The 17,310-nt window shown below is 36.0% G+C and overlaps 1 protein-coding gene across 1 annotated transcript in view; it reads left to right on the top strand.

Moving 5' to 3' along the window:
* Positions 1-2,946: 2,946 nt before the first annotated feature.
* Positions 2,947-17,310, top strand: part of CLVS2 (clavesin 2) — a 103,866-nt gene continuing 89,502 nt past the window's right edge. The window contains exon 1 of the mRNA XM_074309969.1: positions 2,947-4,981. Coding sequence (XP_074166070.1) covers positions 4,593-4,981 — 389 coding nt within the window. The 5' untranslated portion in view covers positions 2,947-4,592. The remainder of the gene's footprint in view (positions 4,982-17,310) is intronic.

The raw sequence follows: 17,310 nt of genomic DNA, 5'->3' as shown, positions 1-17,310 counted from the left end.
AGAAGGGGATTCTCCAAAACTCCCTACCCTTGTGCTGAATCCCAAGGGGGTGTAAGGGAGCCAAACCTCTCCATTTAGTTCCCTGAACCCCGAACCTGCCACTAGACCTTATCATTTAATTCTCTGACTACAAGGAACCCTAATCTCATTTTGGTTCCCTAAATCTAGACCTCATCATTTGGTTCCCTAACAAAAGGGAACCCCAAAACCTAAACCTCATCAATATCACTTAGCCATGTTATTTTTAAATAATAGGACTAAAAGGTAAACCATGAAGATTAAAAATTCCTCATGAAGTAGATTCAGACTTGATTTTGCAGAGATGATAATTATATGGAGAAGGACTTTTGTAGTCCAAGGAATAAATTGAATTGATAGCTCAGCAGATACCTGAGCTGGCTTTCTTATAATGTGTTTTTGATGAATCCAACACCACATATGTTAGTTCTTCTGATGTAGGTTTACCGGACTCAATTTTAAAGTTCTTCTGTCAATAACAAAATTGAATTAAAATTTTGTCTGAGTAAGAACTGTATACTCAGATTAAAAAGCAATTGACTAATGAATATTTCATCAATACCTATATAGCAAGATAGATTTACAATTGCTGAAAGTTATAATTTTTGTATTAGAGTCCTCTTCTAATTAGATATTAAAACTATGAGTTATGTTACTTTAAAGCATTTGTGCTTGCCAATAATATGGGAATTAGAATTGATTTCAAATGACTTTGCAAGTTTAATTTTTCCTTTAAGTTTGCATTAATTATTCTATTAATTTCTAATATAGAGTCAAAATTGGCTTTCAGGTCATGTGGTATCATTAAAATCTTTTGGTTTTTTAAAATTACTTTTGTATATGGTTTTTAATTAAAAATTTTGCTTTTGTTCAGGCATTCTTTTGTCTAACATTACTATGTTAATTTTGGGAAATAATATCAAGTAAGGACTAAGACTTGTGATAGCATTTTGGTAAATACATTGACTAATTTTTTTTCAGAGATCTTTGAGCTTATTTCACTTTTGAAACTGATTTTCCAATGTACAAAATGCAGATTAAAGACAAAGGCATCTAAATAAAGCACAATAGTGTATAAATGCAGTGAAAAATATTCTTAGATTTACATAATGGATTTACTCTACCACCCCTACCGTTTCACAGAGGCAAGATCTGTGTGCACAATAAATAATTTATAACATGTCATCAATATCTTACATTTAGCTGCATTGGAAGCAATATTCTTTATTACTATTAAGATAGAGGGTAAAACAAACTATAAGGTTTATCAAGATGGCTCTGGATCCATAAATCTAATTTTTGTAGAAATTCCATTTTAAAGTGTTCAATTCATTTTTTAAAAAGGGAAGAGTGCTTTACTGCACTTTGTAGATTATAAAGATCCAATAAAGCAATTAGTAATTAAATAAAGATCCTCAACCAGCTGATATAAGGGAAGAGTTTTTCTAGAATTCTTCTTTGGAAATATGTGGAACTGAATTAAATTAAGTAAGTATTAAATGCCTGTTATGTGCAAGACTTTATGCTATCTATTAGGGGCATAATTACTCATCTTTTATCATATGAGTCAAGATCTTGAAAACTTCATTATCTAACTGCATGAAGAATTCTCTTTAGGGATATATTGATATTAGGAGGATCATGTATTTCAATTTCTTCTTTCTCCCATCTCCAAGTTTACAAAAGCCTATCATCTCTCTTTCTCTACCTTCTCATCCCCAACTACTAGCGTCACTAGCATTATTATATAAAAACAAAAAATTCAATGCCCCAAATCATGAATTTATAGTGGAGTTTCAAAAAAAGTAATAATAATTAAAAACCCTGTTCTTCAACTCCTCACCTTATTATATTACCCTATTAACTTACCTATAGTTGTTAATAATAATTTGAATGCAAATCATTATAAATTATCTTTAAAACAAAAAACCTTTTTGCCTTACTTTAATTAAATATGAATTTGTATGACTTCTTGGTTACCTGTTATTATTCCCACTGGACAGATTTATAAAGTTGAGGCAAAGATTGAGGTGTCTCACACACAGCTTTATCAATTCTATAAGTCGATTATGAAAATTATATTGGTAAACTAATGATAAATTCATAAGTTTGAGGCTGGCCTTTCCCAGAAGACTCTATTTCCTCTATACCTAATTTCCATCTCCTTTAATATCAGGTTTATGGTTGAAAATATTGGCTATCTGTATAGCTTTCTTCTATTTTGTTGTTCTTTTTGGACAACTGTGAATTGTAGCATCCTGAGGGCAACATTGTGGTAATGAAGAGTGCTAAAGTTGTAAAGGGAAGACCTGTGTTTGAATTCAGACTCCAACACTTAATAATGTGTCTTGGCAACTCTCTCAGGATCCGTCTTTTTCTCTGTAAAAAAGGGGATTTACTGTATAATACTCCCATTTCCCTTTTCTTAGAGATGTTGTGGGTCTTAAAGCTTGATAAAAATGTCACTTATTACCTTGATTAGTACTCAATTAAATAGTCCAATCATAATAGCGCTGAAGGTACTTAACTCCTCCCACTCTGGAATCAACTTCAACAGGAATTAAGAAATATATGTAAATATGATTTTTCTTTTACACACCAAATTACTCCCCTATGCTTGGGCTCTAGCACACAAAGGGTGGGGAAGAATGGAGGGCAAGTAGCTGTAAGGCGACCCTCCCTTGCCCTAGGGCCATGACTTTTTATTGCTAATGGTCTGCAGACAAAAGAGGAAGCAGGTGTATGATTAAAGTTGGAGGGGCTAGGAATTTGTGAATTCCTCTTAAAATTCCTCATCTTCTGGAGAGAAAACTGTAGTGTGTGTGTGTGTGTGTGTGTGTGTGTGTGTGTGTGTGTGTGTGTGTGTGTGTGTGTTTAGGGAAGGAGGGGGAAGGAAACACAATATGCCAGAGTGAGTGCGTATGTTGCTGCAAGAACAGTACTGGGCAAGGAGAGTTGGGTTGAGTCGGAGTCCTGTTTTAGAAGCAGCAGTTGCCAGCAGCAGAAGCAGGAGCAGGAGCCCAGCCTGACGCAAACCTGCCAGCAAGTAGCAGCGCCCCAACACGAGGCAGGCGCCCCGGCGCGCGCGATCGCCGCTGTCTCTCCACCCCAGAAGCCCCAGACTGGCCCAGAAGAGGGAGCACAAAGGCAGGCGACGGCGGCAGCACTGGGTGGACCACTCTATCTCTGGTGCCACAGATGCGCGACTCCTTCCCAGTGCCCCACCTGCAAGCGCGCCTGGCTGGGCTGAGCGAGAACGGGTGGAGGAAGCTACGGCAGCATCAGCAGCGGCAGCATCAGCATCCTTAGCTTTTCGAGCGCCCCTCCCCCGCCCTCTTCGCCTCCCACCCGCTGTCTCCGAGAGGCAGCCGGGTTGCAAGGGAACCCATCGAGGGTAATATGTTCCCGCGGCAACTCCTCCCGTGCGTGTCCTTGGCTCCGGGTTCGGTGCCGCAGCTCCTCCTCGTTTCCTCTGCTCCCGCCGCCACCGCGTCTCTCCTTAGGTCTCTCCATCTCCATCCCTGCCGCTGCCGTTGCTCCTGATGGATGCCGGGGAGTGCTGCATTGCTTAAGCGTTTCTCCCCCACCTCCTTTTTTGCTGGTAGGATAGGGGCCTTGGGTGCTGCTCTTTCGCCTCTCTTCATTTAGGGGTGTTTGTTGCCTAGCTAGAGATATTTTTGTTGTCTCTCTTTCACTCCTTTTCTTTTTTACCCCTCCACCCTGAGACCATGTAGATTCACTGGGGAGAGATCCCACCTAGGCGGAGTGGGGCTAGGCGGCTTAGATAAAAGGCTGAGAGGAGGAGGACGTAGTGGAGGGGGAGCCCACGCTGGCTGCTGCCACCGCCACCACCGCCACCAAAAATTTTGCTGGTACCATATGAGATCACTGTATACCAAAGGGAGAGAGGAGATAACCAGCTTTACCCGGATCCGAATTTTAAACACAAAATCTACAGCTCGTTTTTTTTTTTCTTTTTCTTTTAATTAAATAATGACAAAAAGATACATCTTTGAATAAGCAAGAGATAAGTAGCATCCCTCCCCCTCCTATTTTTTTCTTTCTTTCTTTCTTTCTTTCTTTTTTTTTTTTTTAAACTCAAAAGATTCTCTCTCCCCGCCCCGGAACTCTGCTGAAGAGCCACTTTATTATTAATCAGTATTCCCATCTTATCTAGGGCTCTTCCTTTAGTGGGGACTGCAGCAGCATCAGGGTATTGGGTCTGAGATGTGCGTGGGGGTTGTTTTTATTATATCTTAGAAGAGAAGAGAGAGGAAGACAGCAGCAAGATAGCAGGGGCTGTTTAGGATAGTACGGGAGTAAAAGAGTGCTTGAAACTACAGGGGGACACATCCCCTGAAGAGAAGGGAGCAGGCGTGGGACATTTTGGGGGGGGCAGTGTGGTAGAAGATAAGCTGGCGCAACAGGGTACTACATTCGATAAGAAGACAAATTGTTTTCTGTAAAGAAAAGGGAGGCAGCAGCAGTTGCAGCCAGGGTCCAAGGGGGTAGGGTGTGTAGCAGAGGCCAGACTGGTCAACAAGGAACAAGAGGAGACAAGGAGCTGGAGCACAATGACTCATTTACAAGCAGGACTATCTCCAGAGACACTGGAAAAAGCCCGACTGGAGCTGAATGAGAACCCAGACACTTTGCACCAGGACATTCAGGAGGTACGGGATATGGTCATCACCAGGCCAGATATTGGTTTCCTTCGTACGGATGATGCCTTTATCTTACGCTTCCTGCGGGCCAGGAAGTTTCATCACTTTGAGGCTTTCCGCCTCCTGGCCCAGTACTTTGAATACAGACAACAGAATCTGGACATGTTTAAAAGCTTTAAGGCTACGGATCCTGGCATCAAGCAGGCTCTAAAAGATGGCTTTCCTGGAGGACTAGCCAATCTTGACCACTATGGCAGGAAGATTCTAGTCCTCTTTGCAGCCAACTGGGACCAGAGCAGGTAAATCTTCAATTCAGCTCTTGCTATAGGCCAAACTTTTGGAAGGGATCTGGGAGAAATTATTTTACTAACCCCTTTCCTGGAATGTAAATTGAGATCTGATAACTTTTGTTTTCTGATGTCACCAGAAACTGAGGTTAGGAAATAAGCTTTCAGAAGTCTGAGGGAGCATGCCAACGTCTTGCTAATTCAATTTATTAAAAACCTACTATTGCAGAGCACCATAGCAAGAAATGGAAGGGGGAAGATACACTTAGATAAGATATGGTTCCTGTCCCTGACTTGATTACTAGACAGTCCCTATTGGTCAGTAGCAAGCCAGACTTGCATAACCATATTGTTGAAGATTGGCCAAGTAGGATCATTAAAAAAATATATATCCTTATCCCTATCTTCCATTTCATAATCTCCTAAAAAAGTTCATGGATTGCTGAGAAATGAGAGTAGAAACACACTTTTTTTTTCTTTTACCATCTGTTTTTAAAATATTCTTAAAAGAGATTCCCATATCTCTTGTGTGCTTAAGCATTTTGCTTTTAAGAAAATATCCAGCTAGATACAAGTAGTTTCAATTCTTGGGGACATTGCTGCTTAGTGATGTGTAGATGAAAGGATAATATGATATGTGTCACTTCAATAAAACACACATTTTGTAAGCTAAAGATGCCTTAAAACACTGAAAAGAAAACATCATCGGTGTGCTTATTCTACATCTGTCACTTATATCAAGAACAACACAACAACGTGCTTCCTGTTCAATGATATTGTTCAAGTGATGGAGAAAAAAGTAGAAAACACTCAGATGAGTTCATGTGGAAATTCCTATAGATTTCTGGGAGTTAAAAAAAAGATGTATCTCCATATTATTTAGATTTTGATGCTAGCCAAAAGAATGCAAACCACATATTTTCTCCTTTATTATTTTGAAATGTTTTTCCAGGTTGAAAATGTGTGAATTTCAAAAAGACTTTTGTACTGGTTAGTACTAGCTAATGTTCAAAGTTGAATAAGGGATATAAAATTATTTTATCACTGTTATTTATAATAAGTTTTAAAATAAAAGTTGTATTTTAATTTTTTGACAGGTGTCTTTTAGATAGCTTAAATATATCTGAAGCTTGTATGAAATATTTTTACATTTATTAAGAGTTCTTATAGATGAACTTTCATAGCTTTGAAATTTTATAATATAAACTTGTTTCCAAGAATAGCTGTTTTATCTCTCTCTCTCTCTCTGTATGTGTGTGTGAATCTGTGTTATAAATAGGGATAGTTTGTTCTTGTTATGTCAAGTAAACTTTGTTTTATTATATCAAAGTAAACTCTGATTGTTTCTTAATCATATTGACAAATTTATCCCTGAAGAGAGTCAAAAGTCAAGACTCATTGGGTAATTGGTAGGATGAATTATGAAACATGGCTGGGAAAGTAATATTCTACTCAAATGCAAGGCACATATATGTGAAGATTTAGGGTAAGATGGAATTTCTGAAATAGTATCAATTATTTTTCTCCAATTTTTTTGTGAGTAAAGAAAGCTGAAAGTAATCTATTGGATATCTTGTTTTGAATTCTGTTTCTTTCAAAAGTGACATAAATACATTTGAAGAAATGAATTTATTAGCCAAATCAAAATGTAAACAATTTGTTTAGAAAGAATGAACATTTTATATGCCAGTTAAATGGAAAATTTTGGTTTTATTTAGTTACAATAAACTGTGAGAAATTTTTTTTTGATTTAAATAGCATACAAGGTGAGTTGTAGGCAGTATTCTAAAAGGAATTTCATTCACATTGACACAAATACATAAAAAACTTACTTTTAATTAGTAGCATATATGAGTTAATATTCAGCTACTGATTTGTAGATTAATTGGAGATAGTATTCATTATTGATTAGTCTAAAGATTAAAAGATCTAGAATTAGTGCAGCTGAGTTTTAATTTCACCTTTACTATTTACTAATTCCGTGAATCTAGGTAGGTCCCTTAACTTCTCAGGGTTTAGTTTACTCATCAATGAAAGGATATTGGAATAAATTCATTTCAAGAGCTTTCCAAACTCTCTAGATTTTTTTATGAACATAGTTTGAGTTTCACAAGTGAAAATAGCAACTCTGAAACTTCAGAAAGTTGTATTTTGTTAATTTTCTTTCATTTGTTCCAGTTAAAAAGTTATAATTGTTAATCTATAGATTTTTTTGGTGTTAGTAATTTATGGATTGCTGTGAAAGTTGGTTTCATCTAAGTAATATTAATATATTTTTTCATTTGAGAGAAAGCAGAAAGATTATAATAAAATTATAGAATTCATTCATTCAATAAAGCTTTTTTGAGAACTATTTATATACAAGGCATTATTTGGCCTTTTGGAATTTTAGATTTGGGAGAAAGCTGAATTCTAATAAGAAACAACTTTGAAACAATCAAGAAAGTTTGGAATATAAAGATTGGTTGGTGAACAATGTTTGATATTAAATCATAGATATCAAGTTAGAAGAAACCTCTGATGTCATCATTTTACAGATGAAGAAATTGAGACACAAAGATTTGAAAAATCAATTTATACAAAGATTTAGACTTGGAAAGAATCTCAGAGATTGTTTATTCCCATCCTCCCATTTTATAGATGAAGAAACTGAAGTGTAAAATAGGGAAATGAAATGTTTTCCAAATCATTTTATGATTTGGAAGTAGTTTATGGTGAATCTAGAATTTAAACCTCTATGTAATTTTCATTCTACTATATCATGCTGCCTTGGTTATGTTTATAAGACAGAAGGGATTTTTTTTGCTTCCTTCTAATTGACATGTAAATATATTGGAAAGAGGTGAAATCAATCAACAGGTTGAGTTATTCAGTTGTGTCTGAGTCTTCATGATCCTATGGACCTTAGGACTAACTCCACTATCTTTCTAAGTCTGTACAAGTTCATGTTCATTGTTTTCATGATAATATCTATGCATTTTATCTTCTGCTGTCCTCTTTTACTTTTGCCTTCAATATTTCTCAACATCAGAATCTTTTCCAGTGAGTTCCATCTTTTCATTTTGTTGCCAAAATACTTAAGATGCAGCTTCAATATTTGACCTTCCAATAAATAGCTTGAATTAATTTCTTTTAAGTATTGACCTATTTGGCCTCCTTGCTGCCCCTTGGACAGCCTTCTCCAGCACTGCAATTTGAAAGCATTGATTCTGTAGTGTTTGGTTTTCTTTATAGTTCAACTCTTATAGCCATACCCTGCTACTAGAAAAACCATAGTCTTGACTATATGGACCTTTGTTGAAAAGGTGATGTCTCTACTTTTGTATGCTGTCCATATTTGCTAGTTTTTCCTCTTAGGAGCAAGCATCTTTTAATTTCTGCAATTGTTTTCTGCAGTGATCTTTGAGCCCACAAATATAAAATCTTTCATTTCTTCTCTCTGTGTGTGCAAGAATGATGAGACCATAGACCGATATCTAAATTTTTTTTTGATGTTAAGTTTCAAGTCAGTTTTGACATTCTCCTCTTTTGCTCTCATCAAGAGGCTTCGTAATTCATTTTCACTTTCTGCCATCATAATGTAGGCAAATATTTTATTTTCAGGTTTCTTTTCTGGTCTTGGAATTGTGAAGAACAACTGCTCTTTAGTTCATCTCATTCTCATCACCAGACTCACCTTATCAACTTCAACCTTTGTACTCTTCCCTAGTCTGTTGTGGTTGACCTTTTATATATTTACTGTATTCTCCAGCCTTTTGAAAACCTCACGGTTTCTACTAGATGCTTAATATTTCTAATTCTGTTTCTCATATTCTTCCTTTTTCATTACTTCTCCAAAAAAGTCTTTGCTTTTCTAATATGGTTTCAACTCACCAGAAAACCTCTTACACTGCTCTTCTTTTCCCTCATTCAGTTCCCTGCTGTTCAACACCTAAGTCTCATGAAAACTAGTCAAACCCTCTAAGTAAATCTTGATCATGAATCTCTTACTTTGTCCAAGAATAAAACCAGCATCTTTGTTGGACATTAGAAGCTCTCATAATGGCAGTTTTTGGTCAGTAGAAAGTTAGATAGTTAATAGATGTGGATGATTTTCTATGGGAGAATCCATAAGTAGCGTAGAATAAAGGATTCTTCTACTCCACTGCCTAGCTCAATCTTGTAATGTATTGCTTGCACCCTTTGTTATATTTTCTAAGAGATTTGTCAAACCAGACTCATTGAAGAATTGATCTGCTTAACAGGTCAGAAACGGTGTTTTATGTTTCTTTTATAGTCTCCACAGCTCCTAACACTGTGCTAGCATTTTGATAAATAAGAATTGGCTGAGTTCAACTGGGTTACATATGAGTAGAAAGTTAGCTGACACCCATCTTCTTGAATTTTAGATTTGGAGAATTAGTTGGTGTGGCTGTACAGGACAAAAGTAAATATGGGGGAGGGGAGACCAACCATCCATAAATGAAATTGGATTTGTTTCTGCAACAGAACAAATCCAGTTATTGTAAAACACTGGCATGCTTCCAGAGACACTGGAGGACACAACTTTTCCACAAGAATACCAAGGTAAAAGTGCAATATTCACAATGTCCTCCTCTTTCCCACTCCATAACTGGAAAGTTAAAAGACATTCTTGTCAAAATGCCTTTCTGTGTGGTCTTGTTTGAGAATTTTTTCTTTTTCTAAAAGGAACAGGCACATGTGATTTATTACATTTATTGAACAGGCAGTAACTTGGAAAAGATCAATAACATTTTTTGTTTCTTTATTTTAGGTTATCTAACATAATTTTCAAAAACACGAGGAAAACTGAAGAATGAGAAACAAGTATTCTGATTCCCCATTCTCTCATTGTCATTATATATATGTGTGTGTGTGTGTGTGTGTGTGTGTGTGTGTGTGTATATATATATATACATATATATATGTATATATATATTATGTGAATTCCTATAAATACACACATAATATGCCTACACACATACACATGCATAAACATGTATGTGTATATATACATATACATACACATATGTATATATATGCAAAGAGAGAGATTTGCTTCATAAACTCTTGTTATTATTCAGTTGTTTGAATTTTGTCTGACTCTTCATCACCCCATTTAGAATTTTCTTGATAAAGGAACTGGAATATTTTGACATTTTTTTTCTTCAGCTCATTTTTGCAGATGAAAAACTGAGATAAACAGGGTTCAGTGACTTGCTTTGAGTCATACAGCTAGTAAGTATATGAGGCCAGATTTGAACTGACAAATGCTCTGTCCTGTGTGCTCTATCCATTGTATCACTTGCTCTTTGTGACCCCTATGAACCAATACTATCCATGGAGTTTTCTTGGCAAAGATACTGGAGTGGATTGCCATTTCCTTCTTCAGTGGATTAAGAGAAAAGAGATTAATTGATTTGCCCAGAGTCATACAGTTAGTACATATCTAAGGCCAGATCTGAATTCAGTTCATCCTGATTCCAGGTCCAATGCTCTGTCCACTGAGCCAACAAGCTGCATCAAATTCTGAACAACAGCATATCTTAGAGATACTTTGTTGTGGTCATTGCTTTTTTCCTTCAGTCTCATCCTTTTCTTCTTTCCTGAACAAAATCTTGTTCTAAGTCTTTCTCACTCATATTTCATAATGCTCTAGATTGATTATGATTTCTGCTTTTTCTATTTTCCCTTCTCTAGGTCAGCTAAGATTTCCAATTTCCTTCACTTTTCTCCCCTAAATCTAGGTTGGCCTTAGTCTTCTATTCATTCTCTAGTCCAATTAAGATTTTTTTCCCCCTCTCTATCTTCTCTTTAGTCTTCAACAGGTCTTGTACTCTCCTTATCTCAGTGTGGATAATGTCTTTCTTTTATTAATATGTATGAATATGCTTATATATATGTTATACATTTTCACACATATATGTATATGTAATATACATGTGTATATATAAGTATATGTACATACAACTTCTGCTTTCTTCTCCTAATTGGAAAATTTTATAAAATGAGTAAGGTGAAGAAAGATGTGTGACCCTGAGCAAGTCACTTAACCCTGTTTAGCTCAGTTCCTCATCTGAAAATGAGATGGAAGAGGAAATGGCAAATCTCTTAAGTATGTTTTCCAAGAAAACCCCAAAATAGAGAGTCGAATATGACTGAAATTACTGAAGAACAACAATAAAATGTGCCTGGGTGGTACTAAGCACTAAGAATACAAAGAGAAGCAAAGGACAGTCCTTGCTCTCAAGGAGGAAACAATATACAAATAACTATGTACGAATTAATATATATATATATACACACATATATATACATATATATATACATATACATATATACATATATGTATATATACACATATGCAGGATAAATTTGGAGTAGTCTCAGAAGAAAGGAAGGACTGGGAGGCATGGAAATAGCTTCTCACTTGGGACTTTAGTTGAGATTTGAGAGAAGCCAGAGAAGGTATAGATGAAGATAGGAAATATTCTAGGCTTGGGGGACAGAGGTGAAAATGTTCAGCCAGAAGATGGAGTGTCCTGTGTGAGGAGTAACAAATAGGCCAGTTGCCTCCTATTCAGTCCAACTGAATGGAGGGGAGGAAGATGTAAAAAGAATGGAAAGATAGGAGAGGGTCAGGCTTTGAATAGCTTTAAAAGCTCTTATTGAGGCTCTAAGTCCATCTTCACTGCATGCTTCAGTGCAGTTCAGGGATCATGGCAGTTAAGGTGTTTTAATAAGGAATAATCAGTTAATGCTGAATGGTCTACCATCTTGAAGGTCATAGGTAAGCATGAATCAATCTTATATAAGAGTTTCCAATAATAAAAGAACCCAAATATTTGGGGATTGAGCAACTATCTCAGAAAAGGAGCCCTGAAATAAAAAAAGAAGTGTCAAGTAGGAAGAGCATATGTGGCTAGAACATATGTAGCTTGTTTAATAAAGAGAGTAGACCCTGTCAAAACAAAGATGGTGGTGGTCGTTTTTTCTTGATTACAATAGATACTCTAATTAGCATGTCACAAAAATGGGATAGCACTCAAAGTCAAGAATGCCAACTTTTAATGGCTCATCATTTAGCATTTGCTAGGATCAGGATGTTTCCAGGATCACATGGTACATTCTCAGATCCAACAGAAGATCATAAGATCATTCATTTATAGCTGGAAGGGACTTCAGAGGCAATTTGGTTCAATTCTTTCATTTTATAGATGAGGAAAATGAGAACTAAGGAGTTAGATGATTTGCACAAGGTCAAATGAATGTGAAGCATTACAATAGGATGTAAGCCCAATGCCTTTGACTCCATAGCAAGTATTTTCTCTCCTCACTGTACTGCTTTTCTAAAAGGGTTTGTTGGGCAAGACTGACCAAGATACAATTGCCCATCAAAGTCTGATCTAATATTTCAAGATACTTTGAAGTATGTAATATGGTACTTAGTGACTAATATTTTTCCTGGAAACCTAGACTAAACCATTTAGGAATGGTTTTAATTCTTTAAGTCCCATTGGTGGGTATATTTTGCTGACACTGCAATTATTTGAATTACTCTTCTAGTCTGAAGGAACCAATGACTCTTTTTTAAATTAATTTTATAATTATAAAATTTTTTTGACAGTATATATGCATGAGTAATTTTTTTTATAACATTATCCATTGTATTCATTTTTCCAATTTTTCCCCTCCCTCCCTCTACTCCCTCCCCTAGATGACAGGCAATCCCATACATTTTACATGTGTTACAATATAACCTAGATACAATATATGTGTGCAAATCCAATTTTCTTGTTGCACATTAAGTATTAGATTCCGAAGGTGTAAGTAACCTGGGTAGAAAGACAGTAGTGCTAACAGTTTACATTCAATTCCCAGTGTTCCTTCTCTGGGTGTAGTTGTTTCTGTCCATCATTGATCAATTGGAAGTGAGTTGGATCTTCTTTATGTTGAAGATATCCACTTCCATCAGAATACATCCTCATACAGTATTGTTGTTGAAGTGTATAGTGATTTTCTGGTTCTGCTCATTTCACTCAGCATCAGTTGATGTAAGTCTCTCCAAGCCTCTCTGTATTCCTCCTGCTGGTCATTTCTTACAGAGCAATAATATTCCATAACCTTCATATACCATAATTTACCCAACCATTCTCCAATTGATGGACATCCATTCATTTTCCAGTTTCTAGCTACAACAAAAAGAGCTGCCACAAACATTTTGGCACATACAGGTCCTTTTCTCATCTTTAGTATTTCTTTGGGATATAAACCCAATAGCAGCAATGCTGGGTCAAAGGCTATGCACAGTTTGATAACTTTTTGGGCATAGTTCCAAATTGCTCTCCAGAATGGCCGGATTCTTTCACAACCCCACCAACGATGCATCAGTGTCCCAGTTTTCCCACATCCCCTCCAACATTCATCATTATTTGTTCCTGTCATCTTAGCCAATCTGACAGGTGTGTAGTGGTATCTCAGAGTTGTCTTAATTTGCATTTCTCTGATCAGTAGTGATTTGGAACACTCTTTCATGTGAGTGGATATAGTTTCAATTTCATCATCTGAGAATTGTCTGTTCATATCTTTTGACCATTTATCAATTGGAGAATGGTTTGATTTCTTATAAATTAGGGTCAGTTCTCTATATATTTTGGAAATGAGACCTTTATCAGAACCTTTAACTGTAAAAATATTTTCCCAATTTGTTACTTCCATTCTAATCTTGTTTGCATTAGTATTGTTTGTACAGAAACTTTTTAGTTTGATGTAATCAAAATCTTCTATTTTGTGATCAATAATGATCTCTAGTTCTCCTCTGGTCATAAATTCCTTCCTCCTCCACAGGTCTGAGAGGTAGACTATCCTCTGTTCCTCTAATCTATTTATGATCTCATTCTTTATGCCTAAATCATGGACCCATTTTGATCTTATCTTAGTATATGGTGTTAAGTGGGGATCCATATCTAACTTCTGCCATACTAATTTCCAGTTTTCCCAACAGTTTTTTTCAAATAATGAATTTTTATCCCAAATGTTGGTATCTTTGGGTTTATCAAACACTATATTGCTATAGTTGTACCCTTTTTTGTCCTTTGTATCTAATCTGTTCCACTGATTGACTGGTCTGTTTCTTAGCCAATACCAAATGCTTTTGGTGACTGCTGCTATATAATATAGCTTTACATCAGGTATACCTAGACCACCTTCATCTGACTTTTTTTTCATTAATTTCCTTGAAATTCTCGACCTTTTGTTGTTCCATATGAATTTTGTTGTTATTTTTTCTAGGTCATTAAAGTAGTTTCTTGGAAGTCTGATTGGTATAGCACTAAATAAATAGATTAGTTTGGGGAGTATTGTCATCTTTATTATATTCGCTCGGCCTATCCAAGAGCATTGAATGTCTTTCCAATTATTTAAATCTGACTTTATTTTTGTGGCAAGTGTTTTGTAATTTTGCTCATATAATTCCTGACTTTTCTTTGGTAGATGGATTCCCAAATATTTTATACTCTCGACATTTGTTTGGAATGGAATTTCTCTTTGTATCTCTTGCTTTTGCATTTTGTTGGTGATGTATAAAAATGCTGAGGATTTATGTGGATTTATTTTGCATCCAGCAACTTTGCTAAAGTTGTGAATTATTTCTAATAACTTTTTATTAGAATCTCTGGGATTCTCTAAGTATACCATCATATCATCTGCAAAGAGTGATAGTTTGATTTCCTCATTACCTACTCTTATTCCTTTAATCTCTTTCTCCACTCTTATTGCTGAGGCTAGCGTTTCTAATACAATATTGAATAGTAATGGTGATAGTGGGAACCAATGACTCTTAATGCTGGGTATTATGGTATCATCCAACCAGTTAAGAATGAAACATTCAGTTAATCTGGTTATTCATTGTAAGAATTTTATATCCTACCTTCTCTGTGCGTAGTATTAGGCATGAATTCAGTTCCTGGTCTCAAGGAATTTACAGTGTGGCTTGTGAAAAAAACCTGTGAAGAGCTGAATAACAACCTGAAACTGTATTCATCACAAGGCAATATGATGCCAAGGGTGCCATGTAAATGATGTGAACAAGAAATTCCAGAAATGAAGTCACGGTACTAGATTTAGTGTTATTTAGAAAAAGAGGGATGTTAATAGGACTGGTCTCAAAGCCAAGCAGACCTGGATTTCAGTCTTTCCTCTGGCATATATTGACTGTCTTTCTTTGGGTAAATTATTTAATTTAGTGATTTAGGCAACTCTCTAAGGATATTAATTTCAAAGTGCTGACTTGGTTTGTATAAAGTATTTTCTCATCCGGGAGTTCTCTATACCATTGGTTTGATTCCTGCCCTTACCTGTTCAAACAAACAAAAAACTCAATGCATTTGTTATGTATATTCAACTTTTCTCCTTCTGCTGAATTCACTGAATTATTTATATGGTCAATGCCAAACTTATAAGGGGGAGCATAATTTTAAATATGATTAAAACATCTTGAGTTTCATCACCATTGATAGATCTTCAAGTGACAGCAATTCCAATCTTAGTACAACTTGACACATAGTCTGAGTATTTCTGTGCTTGAAAAATTAATCACTTTGTGACCTGGAGAAGAGGGAAGAGAACAAGCATTCATTAAATATCTATTATATGCCAAGTATACTGTGAAACACTTTACAAATATTGTATTCTTTAATCCTCATACCAATCCTAGGAGGTTAGATGGTATTTTTATAATACCCATTTTGCAGTTCAGAAAACTGAGACAGACAGAAGTAAGTGACTTAACTGTGTGGTTACTGGATAATGACCTGGCCATGATCAAAGAACTGTTAAATGTTGGAGTTAGATTTGAATTCTGAGCTTTCTGTTTCTAGGCCTTGCATTGTGTTTAGGTCGTCCGGTTCTCAGACCATCAACATGCAATCTGTTGACAGGCCTACAATGAGAGCCTTTTCAGCTTGCTATATATACTTACAAAGCTTGTGCTTGACAGATTTAGACAGAAAACCTCATGCCATGATGAAATTATTGGAAGAAGGCATTATTTTTATTTGTAGAATGTATATTTCAATATAGGACAGCTAGGTGATGCAATGGATAGAATGCTGGACCTGAAGTCAGGAAGACTTTTCTTCCTGAATACAATTCTGGCCTCAGACACTTACAAGCTTGGTCAAGTCACTTAACCCTATTTGTCTCATTTTGTTCATCTGAGAAGAGTGAGCTGGAGAAGAAAATGGCAAACCATTCCAATATCTTTGCCCCAAAATTCCCAAATGTGATCATGAAGAGTAGATTAGGATTGAAAAATGAGTAAACAACAACATATTTCAATGTAACAGAAAAAAGTCTTCTATGTTTGAGGGAATTTCCTCATCTGAGAGTTCCCCATGCCAGTAAAATCACAAGTCTAGTCCTACTCATTGATCTCTGTGGAGGGAAAAAATAGCCCAAAACACTTTCCTTAAGAATTATTGTGACTTTAAGAGTTACTGTTGTGGGGACCCTGAATTCTCAAAGGTCATGACACCTAAACGTGGTTTGGTGGGACAGATTATAGATTTCTGTTACCTGACGACTAGTCTAGGTACCTTCAAAAAGCCCAATACCAGGTTGGCCAGAGGCTGAAAGATTTTTTTCACCATGGCAGCTCTCAAACATCATTTCATTCTTTTTTTTTTCCCCAAAGGTTTTTAATTAATTAATTAATTAAATTAATTTTTACAAAGATTTTATGCATAGGTAATTTTCCAGCATTAACAATTGCAAAACCTTTTGTTTCAACTTTTCCCCTCCTTCCCCCTACCTCTTCCCCCAGATGGCAGGTTGACTAATATATGTTAAATATGTTAAAATATAAGTTAAATACAATATATGTATACATGTCCAAACAGTCATTTTGCTATACAAAAAGAATCGGACTTTGAAACAGTGTACAATTAGCCTGTGAAGGAAAATCAAAAATGTAGGCAGACAAAAATGTAGGGATTGAGGATTCTATGTAGTGGTTCATAGTCCTCTCCCAGAGTTCTTTCGCTGGGTGTAGTTGGTTCAGTTCATTACTGCTCTATTGGAACTAATTTGGTTCATCTCATTGTTGAAGAGGGCTACGTCCATCATTTAGTTTTATTGTTGAGGTATACAACGATCTCCTGGTCCTGTTCATTTTATTCAGCATCAATTCATGTAAGTCTCTCTGGGCCTTTCTGAAATCATCCTGTTCGTGATTTCTTACAGAACAATAATATTCCACAATTTATTCAGCCATTCTCCAATTGATGGGCATCCACTCAGTCAAGCATCATTTCTTATATAAAATGATACAGACTGCAGTGAAC

Source organism: Sminthopsis crassicaudata, chromosome 4 (assembly GCF_048593235.1).
Source record: "Sminthopsis crassicaudata isolate SCR6 chromosome 4, ASM4859323v1, whole genome shotgun sequence".
NCBI classification, from domain to species: domain Eukaryota; kingdom Metazoa; phylum Chordata; class Mammalia; order Dasyuromorphia; family Dasyuridae; genus Sminthopsis; species Sminthopsis crassicaudata.
The sequence above is the reverse complement of the archived record's forward strand: the minus strand, read 5'-3'. Positions and strand labels throughout refer to the sequence as shown.